At 29.0% G+C, this 14,576-nt stretch overlaps 2 protein-coding genes across 3 annotated transcripts in view; both read right to left on the minus strand.

Annotated features, from left to right (window-relative positions):
* Positions 1–971, minus strand: part of LOC122634141 (4-coumarate--CoA ligase 1-like) — a 5,223-nt gene extending 4,252 nt beyond the window's left edge. The window contains exons 1-3 of one of the 2 annotated variants that reach the window (XM_043822775.1): positions 808–970; positions 492–620; positions 11–81 (exon numbers count right to left, since the gene is read on the minus strand). In XM_043822775.1, coding sequence (XP_043678710.1) covers positions 11–81; positions 492–620; positions 808–831 — 224 coding nt within the window. In that variant the 5' untranslated portion in view covers positions 832–970. Of the gene's footprint in view, positions 1–10; positions 82–491; positions 621–807 lie in introns of both variants that reach the window. The other variant, XM_043822776.1, reaches the window with a different exon arrangement.
* Positions 972–6,831: 5,860 nt separating this feature from the next.
* LOC122634211 lies at positions 6,832–14,376 on the minus strand. The gene is made up of 14 exons (XM_043822915.1): positions 14,345–14,376; positions 14,050–14,263; positions 13,811–13,955; positions 13,401–13,645; positions 12,216–12,350; positions 11,893–12,132; positions 11,678–11,760; positions 9,394–9,598; positions 9,123–9,264; positions 8,864–9,060; positions 8,587–8,791; positions 7,476–7,484; positions 7,337–7,397; positions 6,832–7,145 (listed from the first exon to the last, which is right to left on the minus strand). The coding sequence occupies exons 1-14, from the start codon at positions 14,374–14,376 to the stop codon at positions 7,025–7,027; spliced, it is 2,034 nt and encodes a 677-aa protein (XP_043678850.1). The 3' UTR covers positions 6,832–7,024.
* Positions 14,377–14,576: the final 200 nt, after the last annotated feature.

Genomic DNA, 14,576 nt, shown 5'->3' on the forward strand with positions numbered 1-14,576 from the left:
TTGACGTAACCATAGCGCACATTTTACAGTCCGATCAAACATTTCGGCAAAAGTGTATGTCTCTTCCGTGATGATGTCCATCTGTTTCGATTTATATAAACGATCGATCAATATTTTCAGAAATAAATGCCGTTAATAAGTTGTATACAAAAAATTAAACATATGAATTTTCATATTAATGTTGTATGTCTAGATGACGAAAAAGAAAAAAATGGCGGAAGAAATATTTTCTAAATCTTCATAGAATAGACGGAAGTACATACGTATGTAGATCATATTTTCTATCGTTTTGATACTTGTGATAATACTTTAAATTATCTTCTTATAAATTATTCAAATTATCTAATCATGGATACAACGATAGATCTCTAATGAATGCTTATAATATACTGCATCCGTTTTGTATTACACGTTATGTAGCCGATAAACTCGTAGGAAAAAAATAATATAATGACATATTATTATATCTACGCGTCCATTAAAATTCTCACCTGGCCGACAAAGTCGGGTCTAGCCTTCATTCTATCCAATAGTAATTTTCCAACATTCGTATATTCCGTGGATAAAGGTTCATCTTTTCCTTTCAATATATTATCTTTTATAATGAAATCAAAAGCATTCTGAAATAATCAATTGAAATGATTGATAAAGGACACTATAGTTTACTTAAAAATTTAAACGTTACACTTTCATTCACTTGAACTGAACATATTTATTAACGATCAACAATCTTACTGAAAATTTGGGATCACTTAGAAACTAAAAATTAATCAAATGCACAGAAAAACGGAACAGTCGAACGCTTACGGTTATTGATTTATCGGCGACCATGATTGTACACTTCTTTCCAGTGATGAATTTACTATATTATACTACCGTATCTTTCTATCTCTTTCGTTGAAATGATCTCGACGCTTCAAAATAAAACGATCAGAACAATATTCTACGTGATGTGAATGACGACTGTAGAAATAATCACGTTGTCCTTCCTCTTATAGTAGGTACAAGAGTGACTGGACTATTCTTCTATTTTCTATCCCCTTCCACTAGTTTACAACGTAAACTTCACATCACGTGAAAATTAACTACGACTCTTTTTAAGTCTTCATTCGTTCTAACAGTTGATTGCTATTCTTGTACTGAAACTATAATAATTATTATAATAGTTCTAATAACAACATTCATTCAATCTCGAAGTTTCTAGAATCATTCAAAAATATTATCTGCCGATATAATTATTATTTCAGCGATATATTTATTATTCACATGTATCCAGGCTATATTATCCTTTAATTGCGCGATATCCATTATGATTTAATAGAATAACTATGATCAACAGTTTTTATATAAATTTGCAAATCACCTTCTAAGAAACTTTTTTATCAAGAAGACATTATTTTGTTAAATTCTCTTTCACAAAGATCAAAGATTTTATTTAAGATTTGCTTGTCTTAGGAGTTTGATATCTAATTTTTATTTCTTCTTCTATTTATTTTTTTTTATGATTCTTTCATTCTGTCAGAGTCCGTGGGAAGATAAAATTGAATTCTGTTGACTCTCATTATACGAGACAACGTCTACGTTAAAGGTCGATTCATACATTTTAGTTCTGTCTCGGTTTAGTTCCGTCACTTAAGTCACAATTGCAGTTTTCGGTTCATTTCTTCTATTCGGACATATCAATTCAATATATCTATTATTAATCAGATTATAGAGATCTTATTCTATAGAAATCAAGAAAAGTAACCAATCATTAAAGTAAACAATCGACGAAACCATCGAAAATCTTCTGTGTCCATAGACAACAAATTGCAAGTTAAAGAAGATCAGTTAGTAGATTCCAATTCAGTCTCCGTTTCAATCGCTCGAGTACAGTAACTTTAATATTATTATATGTAGTTTAAATGTACTCTTCAATTTGTAATTTGCAATTTTCAATGCGATTTCAATTTGGTATTCATTCACTGATCATATTTTCTATATCCCAGATCTTTCAAGATCCCCGTTAAAAAAACTTTTTTTAAATAACAAATCGAATTTTAATGTTCATGTTACGATATAAAGAAAAGAGAGAGAAAGAGAGAAAGAGCAAATCTTCTATCGTTTCTTATATCTTCACTTTTTCTTATCACTATCAGCTTCATGCATACAAATATTATTTGCCATTTGATAAAAGTAACATTTCAAAATGTGAAAATCTCCTTTGTTCATAAACAAAAAACATTATTGCAATTTCGTCAAAAATCATTGTTAACGACGATCTCGAACGATCTCGAATACAGAAAAAATATGACCGGATAATGATCAAACTGAAATTTAACAGAAATATGCGAACCCGTAAGTAAGTGAATACATTAAAATTATATAAAATAATTATTAAAATCACTATGACCGAAATTCCGATCAGAACGAAAACGGAACAAAAATTGTACTGAAATGTGTGAATGGACCTTAAAACTATTAAACTAATGTAGTCCGTTCAACTACATGAGTCAGAAGACGTAAACAAACGCACGTAATGGCGACGTGATTGAATCAAGAGATCTTCACGTGAAATTATTGGTGAAACTACAATTTGCAAATGATTGTAATGAAAAATTGATAAAATAGTATTCTTGACAATTGCAAGTGCACGTTATTTTTCTTGTACGATTCGATGAATGATTCATATAAATACATTTCAACAATAACGATTGAAAAAAGATAGTAAAGAGCGAAAATGAACGTATATTAAAGACAAACATACAGCTTTTTCAAAAATATCTTTAGAAGAAATTTTAATAAACGTACCAATTATGGTAGCTTTAAAAAATATGGATATACGTTTATCTCTAACAGTATTGTATATTAATTAAAAATACATACAAATTATGTATCGGCATTTATTTGGTGTTATACAATTTAATTTTATTTACCTTCATTTTATTTTTTATATCAGCAAATATGAGTAAGATAATAATTAGAGTATACGTCATATTTTAAACAAAATATTTGTTTTATTCTTACAAATTATTAATACAAATAAAAGATATATGACATAAAAAAAATTTTTAATTTTTGTAGATATAATTACTTTAAATATTATAAAAATATTACACGTAACGATAAATATATAAACACATCCATCAAGTGTAATATCAAATAGAAATATACTATGGAACATTTATTAAAATATAAAATAAAATTATTAATTCTTGTAATAATCATTTCTTTTTGTAATGTAAAAATAATTTAAAATGTAAAGACTCTAATATATATATATATATATATATATATATATATATATATATATACATACGTGTATGTGTATATTATTAAAAAAATCATATAAATTTTACGAAAGAAAAAATTTTTTCCCTTCGATTTTATTAATTCTATCAATTAATATAAAGTAACAATTAGATATAATACTGTACTTTTTCAATGAATGTATGTCATATAATAATCCTGATCGATAGTATGTACTTTTTACTTATAGAAAGTATGTTTTATTTATGAAAGTATGTACTTTTTTCCGACGTTGCCATACGTAAATCAATGCAACGTGAAAACGTATGCGTTCCCAATTGCGAATACTACATATTTATATATTCAAAAATAATATGTCGAATTTTCACCATTCCAATTGTATGCATACGTAACATTGAAAATATCTTGCAGGATAGAATTTTAAAAACGTAATTGCAACCTTCAAATGTCGTAAGGATAGCCATCTACTTGAGAATTTCTCACGCTAATAATTATTCTCAAGAATATTCTCAAATTTTGTATCCATTTGACAAGAACTTCGAAAATGTTTATTCTTAAATAGTAACTTACTAACATGTTCCTTCAGAGTCTACTATCAGATGTAACGCTCAGAACCTTGTCCATTCGAGATTCATCTATAATCGTTCGTCTATTCTACTGTTTGCTTTCATATAATTGTTATGAGATGACGTCTCCATTCTTCCGTTCAATATTGAATTTATTTCGTATATTTTTATTATTTCGAAACTATGATACATTTTCTTCGTTTTTTTGTAAACATATTTTCGTCCTGTTACTCTCTAAGGATGGAATCAAGTTCAATATGTACTAACGAATCCCAAAATCCATTTCAATAACCAAATTTCATTTAATGAGTTTCAATTGCTACTCTAACAATAAAGTTTCAATGAATGCAACGTAATCATTTTATATAAGTTGGTTTTCGAACTCTAGAATGATTACCTGCGTTTTTGAAAACGTATCAGTAAATTGTTAGGAAGATTCGAACATTTCACAAGTAGTACGAATTTTAAGTATTAGTAAGATACAGATAATTGATTGAACCGTTGAAAATTATCAGGGTTTTAATTTTCAACGTATTTCGGTTTCGATTGTTGAGAACTGAGAAGTTAGTTTATAATTAAACGACTATTGCAGGTTATAGGCTACGGTAATGATCGTCTCATTATTCGGATCGAAAGTATTCATAAAAAAGGTTCGAATCTACTTGACCAAAGTTCAAATATATTTGAAAGTTACGCTTCTCTAAATAATTACTAATAGTTCGAGTCTATTTGAAATTATTACTTTCATTGTTTCAAGTATATATTTATAAAACATTCGAAACTATTTAATTAGATTCGAATTTACTTGTAATATATTTTATCCCATCATTGCTGCTCTCACAATAGCTATTCTCAGAATACGAAACTGATATATATTTCTAAGAGAAACCTTTGATAGTAACATTCTTTTGTTTTCCTTCTTTGAGAGAATCCCACAATGCAATTGTTATCAAATATGTGGTTGAACCATGCTCTCAGATAATCTCTCTCGAGTTCACTAACAGATAATATCCACTGGCAAGAGATATTCTCGAGAGTAACTCGCGATAGTTTTACTACTAGATAAACAACAGACTTAACAGTTTTTGGGCAGAAAATCGAAGCAAATCCTAAAGGCAAGTTTACTTGAGAATTTCTTGCGTTAGTTATTTACGAGAATACTTCACAAATTTTTTATCCGTTTGAAAACAACTTCAAGAATGTTTTACTTTCACATAGCCACTAACATACTCGTTTAGAACTTACTATCAGACAGGACAATCAGGACAGCGTTTCTTGGAGATTTGTTTATGCCCTTCTACTACCTTCGTCTCTTCTGCTGTTTATTCTGAGATAAGCGTGACATAACGTCTAGATTCTTACGTTCAATATTGAATATATTTCACATATTGTTATTACTGAAATGTATATATATATATATATATATATATATATATATATATATACAAAATATATATTTCATATATTATTATTAATTCGAAGCTTTGATATTTTCTATTTTTTTCTTTGTAGGTATTTTTATGCTACTACGAAAATACTATTCTCGAGGTACGAATACCCGCTAGCAAATAACTTGTGACATTTTTCCGAGAACGACTCCCCTGGATTGTTTAAACACATGTGAGATAATGGGTGACGAGTTGAACTGACTTCAGTAACTGCTTTCAAATAGCAAAACAATGTTCAGTATAAACTTTTGCTTTCTTTGTTTCAAACAAATTTTCAATAGCATCCGAAACATTTGATTTCGTACGCTAAAAATAACGGTAATATTGGGCGAAAAAAGAGATATTCTGAGTAATTTCGCATAATTTTGAAACATAAAAAGCAAGGATTACTATAATAAAATAAAAAAAATAGAATTCCTTAAAAGGTCTTTCTAATGAATTTAATAACCGTAAGTAACCGAAATATCATGACGCATTTTCGTGTCTTTTTTCATTATTATAGTTCCTAAAAGTTCTAAAAGATACCCAAAATCAGTTAAAATCGTATATAAAAAATTGAATTGTGTAAGATCCTCCATTCTCGATTTAGGAAATAAGGTTTCATAAACACCGAACTCATATCTTCTCAACCAGACTTTTCTATTTTTTATTTTTTTAAACAACTGCTATATATGTGCAACGGCAATCCGTTGAACTGACATTTTAAACAGTATTAAATTTATGATTTCCTTCTAACAGCATTTTGCGCTGTATATAATCACTCTCACGAATTACTACAGAGAATGAGTCGCATCAATATTTGCAGAGGAATGTACACACTCGCGCAAATTACTCTTGCAAGAAATTCCGCAAGTTACTTGCCAGTGTATCCGCATCTATATTTCATATATTATTATTAATTCAAAGATCTCATATTTCCTGCGTTCTTTTCTTGTAGACGTTTCCATGTTGTTACTCTCACAATAGTTATTTTCAATATACGAAACTGATTCATGTTAATCGAGAGAACTCTTTTATAGTAATATTCTTTTGTTTCCATTTAAGAAAATGCTACAGTGCAATCACAATTAGATATGTAATTGATTCATGCTCTAAGTCAATTACTCTCAAACGCACTGTCTATTAACAAGAAATACTCTCGAAAGCAACTCGCAATAGTTTTACTATCAGCAAATGAACAGCTGCCTTTTGTTTCCATTTGAGAAAATGTTACAGTGCAATCGCTTCCAGATGTAATTAAATCATACTTTCAAGTATGTAGTTGAACTATGCCCACAGATAATTACTTCAAACGCAGAAATATTTTCGAGAGCAACTTGCTACGATTTTATCTATCAAGTAAATGGCTATCTTAAGAGTTTTTTAGGGGGGAAGTCGAAGTAAGTTTTAACAATGACCTACGTAAATTCTCTCTTAAATTCGACAATTGACTAATTATCGTTCGTCAGATGATTGTTAATATTCCGTGTACTTATCTATCACACGCTTAACACGCAACTGTTTTATTTACGTCTCTCCTGGCTCGTCTCACTCAATGGATTATAATTCGAATGACGAACACGCACAAATTTCATAACCTAGTAACCTTTTATTGGATGTTTCAAGAACGTTTTTCAACGCAATTATGATATAATCTTCCTTCGTGACAAGCAAGATAAGCACAGGTTGTTAAATCATACTACACGACATTTATTTATTAGTTACGTCATCTATAATTCTTGGATCGAACGTAGTCTTGTATTTTATTTTTCTTTTATTTCTTTATATTTTCGTCCTCAATGCTCTCCTTTCTTCCAATTTTTTTTGCAGTTTCAATACTTGAGGAGAAATGGAAGTAACGTTCAATGCTTTTTCATTTCCGCGCTTACGCGTATCAGATTTTCTAAAAATAATGGAATAGAGGAAATTAATAGAATTGCTTATGTCGTCGTTTTTTGAAAAATAGCATTTTTGATTTGAAACATAAACGTATAAATTCGTCTATTTAAGATCCATTTAAAGTCTATTTGCATATATACAACTGTGTCATTGTCGTTTCGTGTCCCAATTGTACACCAGATTCGAATTGGTTACCGTAGTTCTATATGTAACAATTTATATATCGTCCGTGCTGTGTTCATCATCGATCCGTGACCTGGACATTCCCCGATCACATATGTTAGCTACCAATATTTTTCCTTTTTCTCGATTTGATCACGGCCACAACACGAACCTGTATAAACTATAAAATATAAAAATACAGATAAACCTCATATAAATATTTCATTCTGTAGAAATGCTATATGCGTTATATAAACCGCATTACATGAGGCTTAAATATAATACAAAAACGGGAGTTAGGTACCAAATTTCTAAAAAAGCTGTTTTAAATTCTTTTTCATTTTTTTTTTTCATTACTTATATAAACAACGCATTGACATTACAAATAGGAATATATCTTCATTTAATTTAAATAATTCATATACCTAAGTCAATATGTAAATCATGAAATAAGTAAATTTATTATTATTCACTAATACATTATTAAACTTACGTGAAACGAATAAACTACACATAATATATAACATGTAAATGTTTTGGACAAAATATTATAAAATAAAATGCATGTTTTAATTGCTGTCGTTATCTTCAAAAATAATATTTCGTCGAAGATTTTTTATTTGTCTCCTTAACTCACCTCAATTGAACGGTAACTATACTGACTCCGGTATAACATACGAAAAGTTACAAATTTATGCACATATGTATTTTAAAAAATATATAAAATGAAAAGATAAAAATGTAAATAATTACGTATATTATCTGTACCGTGTCATACTGAAATATTCATAAAATTCTCGTTCATGATCTATTAATCGCTTGTAAATATTAAATCCTCTTTTTTCTTTACTTGTTTCTTCATAAAGAATATATCTAAAATAAATCGTCCTTTATTATCTTGTTTATGCAGTTCTTCTTTCTCTTCTTTCTTTTCTTATAGTTAAATCTTCAATTGACATTATGTTATATAAGTTTATACACTTGTATAAAATCTAACTTCACACAGTCTTATCTCCGATATATTCTCAGTTACGATCTCGATAAAAATATCAATGCATTATTAACATTCGTAATAAATGCTAGGACACAAAACGTTCACGGCACGGTTGTATGCAAGTATAATATCTTAAGAAATGAATAACGAAAAATCTGGATGAGCATAGATAAGTATTATATGACGGTCAATCGAAAATAATCTATTCAAAAAAAAAAAAAATGAATGGAAATTTGAAAACACAATCAATATTTCGAGTGATCGTTACCGTCGTCAATTCAAATAAAACTTATCAAAATGAATAATATATTTGTACAATCGAATGAAATTTTTTTATTATTAATATCTAACTTGGTGCTTTTATATTCATCCAGCGCGATTTTACTATATTTGACTATATTCTTTTGCCTTTCTCGTTCTCGTTGAATGACAAATTGACGTTTCTCCAACTCCTCATTCAATTTCATTTTCACCCAAACTAGTCGTTCCTTCAACTAAACGAAAATGCGTATATTATTTAGTAATGAACATTTTGATAGAGAACTTCTGATAAATCGATAAATTACCTCGGTTAATGACATCTCGCATAACAATCCTAAACCACTTGTTTCCGTAGGATCAAATTCCTTGTTCCTAGTAGCCAATCTTAATGATTGAATAGCCTTAATTTCTTTAATTAATTGACCTTTCCTTTGTATTTCTTCCTCCCTTTGCTTAGCCAGTAATATTTTCAATTGTCGCGATTTTTCAGATACCTCGGCAGCTGATATCAATTATCACAAATGATTTAAATCCTTTCAGATAAAAATGAAACAATACGAATACCTTTTTGACGTTTCTCGTCGATCATAGAATCGTAAGCATCTTTAGAAGCTTGTTCGAGCTCCCGACATTTTTCAACATTCTCCAACATTTCTCTCTTATGTTCTGTCCTCAATTTTTCTAATTTATGATATAACTCCTTTTTCTGCGACATAAGACAGTTTTTCATTTAATTTAATTTTTTTTCCTTACGTCTCACTTGTGCATATGTCTGTGTATGTGTGTGTCTGTGTATGTGTCTGTTTTTTTTTTTTTTTTTTTGGACAAAATATACCTCCTCTCGAACATTCTGAGCGTAAGTTTTGTTCTCATTTAAAAGAGATTTCTTTGCCAAATAAGCACCTTCTCGTGTTAGCAACGCTATCAAATGCTTCTCTTCGATTTTGTTTATTTCCTCCTCTCTCTCACGTTGTCTCCTCTCCTCGTTTAATTTCTCTATTGATTTCGGATCCAAGTTGCCTTCGACCAACTTTTGTATTCTATTGAATTGTCATAAAGAATTAGAGTAATTCATAAAATCAATATTACTATATTATGAACATCGTACGGTGACAATATGCGTGGTAACGTAAAAGTAAAAATATATTACTATCACGTCACGTGATATTCGATAAGAATTGTTATAAAGAATATGAGTAATTAATGAAATCAATATTAATGAATCAAATCATTATTAATAAGCGTTATATGCTGACACTATCCATAGTAACATAAAGATAAAGACATTAATCTCACATCAGATGAAATTCAATAAGAATTATTATAAAAAATTTGAATAATTAATGAAATCAATATTAATGTATTAGGAACCTATGCCGATACTATGCGTGACACATGACATATATATGTAGTAACGTAAAAGTAGAAACGTATTAATGTCATGTCACGTGAAATCACATACTAGTACGTGATTTCAAGTGACATTCTTAGAGTGTGAAATGATTTCCGTTTGTTTTAAATTTGTTAAAAAAAAGTTATAAACCATGTCACGTTGTTCACGTTATTAAGCATGACGTATTGTCAAGTATAAAAACAAAATTTCACGATTTCACGTCATTCCAAAATTGTGTTATTGCGCGAATTCAAAAATGGTAAAAATTGTTTTTTAAATGGACATACAATTCCTATCTTTTATTTTTAACTCTAGTGTTTAATGTCATATCAACCAATTATATGGATTATATTAGCAACATAACAGGCTAAACTCACGATATAGTTTGATGTAGTTTAGATAGTGTATTAGCCTTTTTATAGATTCTATGTTTTTTTCAAATTATCCTTTAACATAAAATTTTTAACAGAACATGTAATTTTATTTAATATAAAAATCACCAAATTGCATGAATCGAAAGATCCAACAGAAGATTGCATATTCTTAAAGATGTGCCTTACTGAAATATTGCGTCTGAGAGGAATATTTTTTGTAATGCAGAATATATTCAATTGTCAGTTGTACAATGCACAGGTCACAAGGTAGGGAATCTTCTTTGTTAAAGAGATACTGATACGCGAATGAAGTGTTTCTCTATCGTGATACTTGAGATTACAACCTGATTGTATCTTAATAGTAGATAGCAATATGTTTATCTTGAAAAAAGTATTTGTAATCGATAGAAGTTTTGGTTTTATTGAAGATTTTAATTCTTCGTTTCAGTTTTTTTTTTCTTTCTTTTTTCTTTTTTTTTTGTTTTTTTAAAAAAGAATAATATCCAAAGATAGCACAAATGATATTTCGAGAAATAGCTAAATTGGCTAAATTTCTTCAATGTCTATACGAACAGAAACTCAAATTACTCTTATCGAGTTATTTCTTCGGATCGTTTTAACAACATTTTTAACAAAACATGCAATTTTATTTAATATAAAAATTACCAAATTGCATGAATCAAAAGATCCAACAGAAGGTTGCATATACTTTTGTTTCTTTTTCCTCTTTTTTCATTTTCACATTTCTTTTATATTTATTATTTTTATATCGTTTTAATATCATTTTTCTTTTTTATATCATTTTCAGTTAGACCATGCAAACATTCAAATTGATCCTTGGTCATTCTGAAATACATATGATATCACCTAGAGTGTTCTTATAATTCTTTTGCTAAATTCTCTTTAATTGTTCTTTTGTTTATATTTATTTCGTGTACTCCTAAATCTATCTATGCATTTTATTTTGAATCAGAAATATGCTATAAGATCTTTTATATCTTCCTCCCAATTGGAAAAATTATTTCTTGAAATTTAACAATTTATTATTACCAGGAACTGATATAGATATTACACAACATTTATTAATGTTTTAACGTGATACAAATAACGCGATACTAACCATGACATCATTGTAATCATATCAAACATCATATCAAACGTAATGCGGTAGCATACGATTTCACGCAACGTGATATTAGCGTGTTTCTAGCAATGGTAACGCAATACATTCAAAGACGAAATAGTTTGAGTTTTTTCATGAATGAATGTAACGTTAATAAACCGAATCGTGACCGTTGATGCTAACCATTTTTTTGCTTTTTTTTTTTAAAAAGTCAATTTTCTCAACTAACTTTGATACTTCCTTTAATTCTTCGTTGGCTATTCGCGCACATTCTCGAAGAATCGAAGTTGCATTTTGCTTAATTTCGACAGGCTATAAAAATTAAACATATCGTGTGTAAATTTAGTCGTACTCGTATTTTATTATTCTTTTTTCCTTTTCATTTTTTTTTCTTTTCTATTTTAATATTATTCCTTAGATCGTAAGAAAAAGATCGATAATTACTTTAAAGATTGGTAGGCGTTTCCTTGGACAAATATCATGTTTCTCGATTTTTTGTTCTACCTCGATTAACTTAATTTCACGTTTCTTCGAACATGCCGGCGCATTTTTATTCGCTTCTCTTAACAAATGTAAAGCTTGATATTTGTTAGCTTCCCGTAGAATGTTCAACCTCTCTTCTATAGACGATGAAAAGTAAATCGAGTTTGGTATCTTCCGAGGTGATTTTCTCACCGTAAGATTCTATTCTGGGTAGAGGAGGGATCTTTCGATTAACAAATGATGATTAAAAAATAGAAAAAACATTCATTTTAATATAAAATTACTTCTGGCGTCGATGGTGGACACTTCGTTGTTCTTTTCACATGATTTAGAACTTTCATAAAAATTGGCTTCGTTGTTTTTTTCTTCGGTATCGCCATCATACGATGCTTTTCTTCTCTCAAATAAATTCGTAAAGCCTAATAAGATGAGTAGCGTCGTTATCGGATCTTTTATACATATATAGATTGTATTGTAGATACTCTTAGTGATCTACACGGTGATTCACGTAGCTTTACCAAGCTTTATCTTGTTCTTCTTTTTTTGTTTGTTGAAGTTAGACAAAAATGTTAAAGGGAAAAAAGACGAATGGTTTAAAATAGACGACATATTCACGATCATATATTTTTTGCAGGTGCGATAACGCATGTACACGTTGCAATAACATTATTTCTTTTAATGAAAACATTTTTTCTTTTTTTCTTTTTTTCTTTTTTGCATACATCAAATTCACACGTAATTTAACGTAAAAATGTGTCGTGACTGAAAAATGATTTGCTCGTGAAGTATTTTGAAAAAACATTTTTGTTAAAAAAGATGCTCAAACGCCTTTCTTATTAGATTCTAAACATTTTATACAATATCTTTTAATCGTTTTCATAACTTCGCAATTGTTTCTCAATTTTCTCTTATTCGTTTTTTTTTACGTCTTTTGCGGTATTTGAAGAATATCAGTATATCTTGTTTTTTTTTTTTCTTTTCAAATAACCAAAGAAAAAAAAATCTAGAGTTCGAGTCGAACAAGCGAGCAACGTGTACTGTAATATTCATACATACATACGTGTAAGGAGTTTTGTAACGATGAATGTTGAATTGAATTGCGTGCTGGAGCATCATCTTGTTGGTTATACATACATATTGTAAATTTAATCGGGTTTGTAGTAGAATATCATAAAAAATAACGCGATATAAGGAACAGTTATTTACATAGCGTTACAATGAAGCATTCGAGTATCTCCTTCAATAATGATATTTTATCAAAATACCTCGCGAACTACTTATACTTTCGACCACATTACTCCAATACTTTGTTGACATTAATTGACGAGGATTTGACGTATAGAAAAAAAAGGAAGATTTTCATTAAAAAAGAAAGAGAAATGAATAATGCAACGACGAAACACATATAAGAAAAAGATATAACTTGTCAGATTTGTATGAATCATCCCATATACTTATTAATTCTAATCATATTTCAAATTTAATCGGACCTTCAAACCTGGCAAAGCGAACAAATAAGGTTCATATATCTTTTCTTGGACGAAACTTTTTTCGAATACGTCGCAACTCTTCGTGTAAAACAAATCCATTGTTTTTTTGCGAATCAAGTAAGATAAGAGATTCAATATTCTGTCGATATTAAAATGAACGAAGAAATCCATGGTATTTTTAATGGCCAAGGAAGATATTTGAAAGATTAGGACGTATGTAATCACTGAAACGTATACTTACTCGTTATTCTACGTTAGACGCTTATATAAGTCATTCTGATTTAAAGACAATCGATGAAAATAATAATTATACCAGAAAATAATTGTATAGACTTGTAATAAGCTATTCGTAAAGGCGTAATGTCAGAAATCACATCTACTACACGTACCCATTATTTCGCATAAGTCATGGTTTCTTTTGTAAGACGGTTTTTGCTTTATAAAATCCTCGCATGCAATTCTCAAAGGAAATTCAAATCGAACTATGGTCATGAATAATTCTGCGATCTCGTAATGTAACGACTCTGAGGGTACCTTGAAACATATCCAAATAAAATTAACATTAAAACGTAACAATTCTTTTCAATAAATACATATTTATTGTTAACAACGATAATCGATATTATACCTGAATTTCTTTAACATCCTCGACGAGATATTTCAACGAGTTAGAATAGGATTTGCAATTTTTCTCATCGATTGTCTCTTTCATGAATAATACCAGACAAAATTCATCCGAAGAGAGATTGTGTTTTCTCGACATAAACGCGTCCAACATTTCGATAACCGGAAGAACGACGGATAATTGGTAAACATTCTTCTTGTTTATCTGATTAATTAACCTGATTAATCAAGGAACATTTGTGGTTTACGATAAAAATATTTTGTTTTAATCATCTTGAAAGATACCTCGTCTCCAATACAAAACATCTTTCGCGTATACAATTATTGTCATATGTTGTATAATTATAATCTATGCTATCGTATCTTTGACGTAAACATGACGATATCGAAGAAACAAATCCGTACTAAAGTTTGACGATCTTCAATTGACGATTGAATTCTTTTCTTCTTTTTTTTTTTTTTACAATCATTGACTTTCGAAAGAAGAAATTTTTTTACATTACTGTACAATCTTTATGTTATTATCTTTAT

This window comes from Vespula pensylvanica, chromosome 14 (assembly GCF_014466175.1).
Source record: "Vespula pensylvanica isolate Volc-1 chromosome 14, ASM1446617v1, whole genome shotgun sequence".
Classification (NCBI taxonomy): Eukaryota; Metazoa; Arthropoda; class Insecta; order Hymenoptera; family Vespidae; genus Vespula; species Vespula pensylvanica.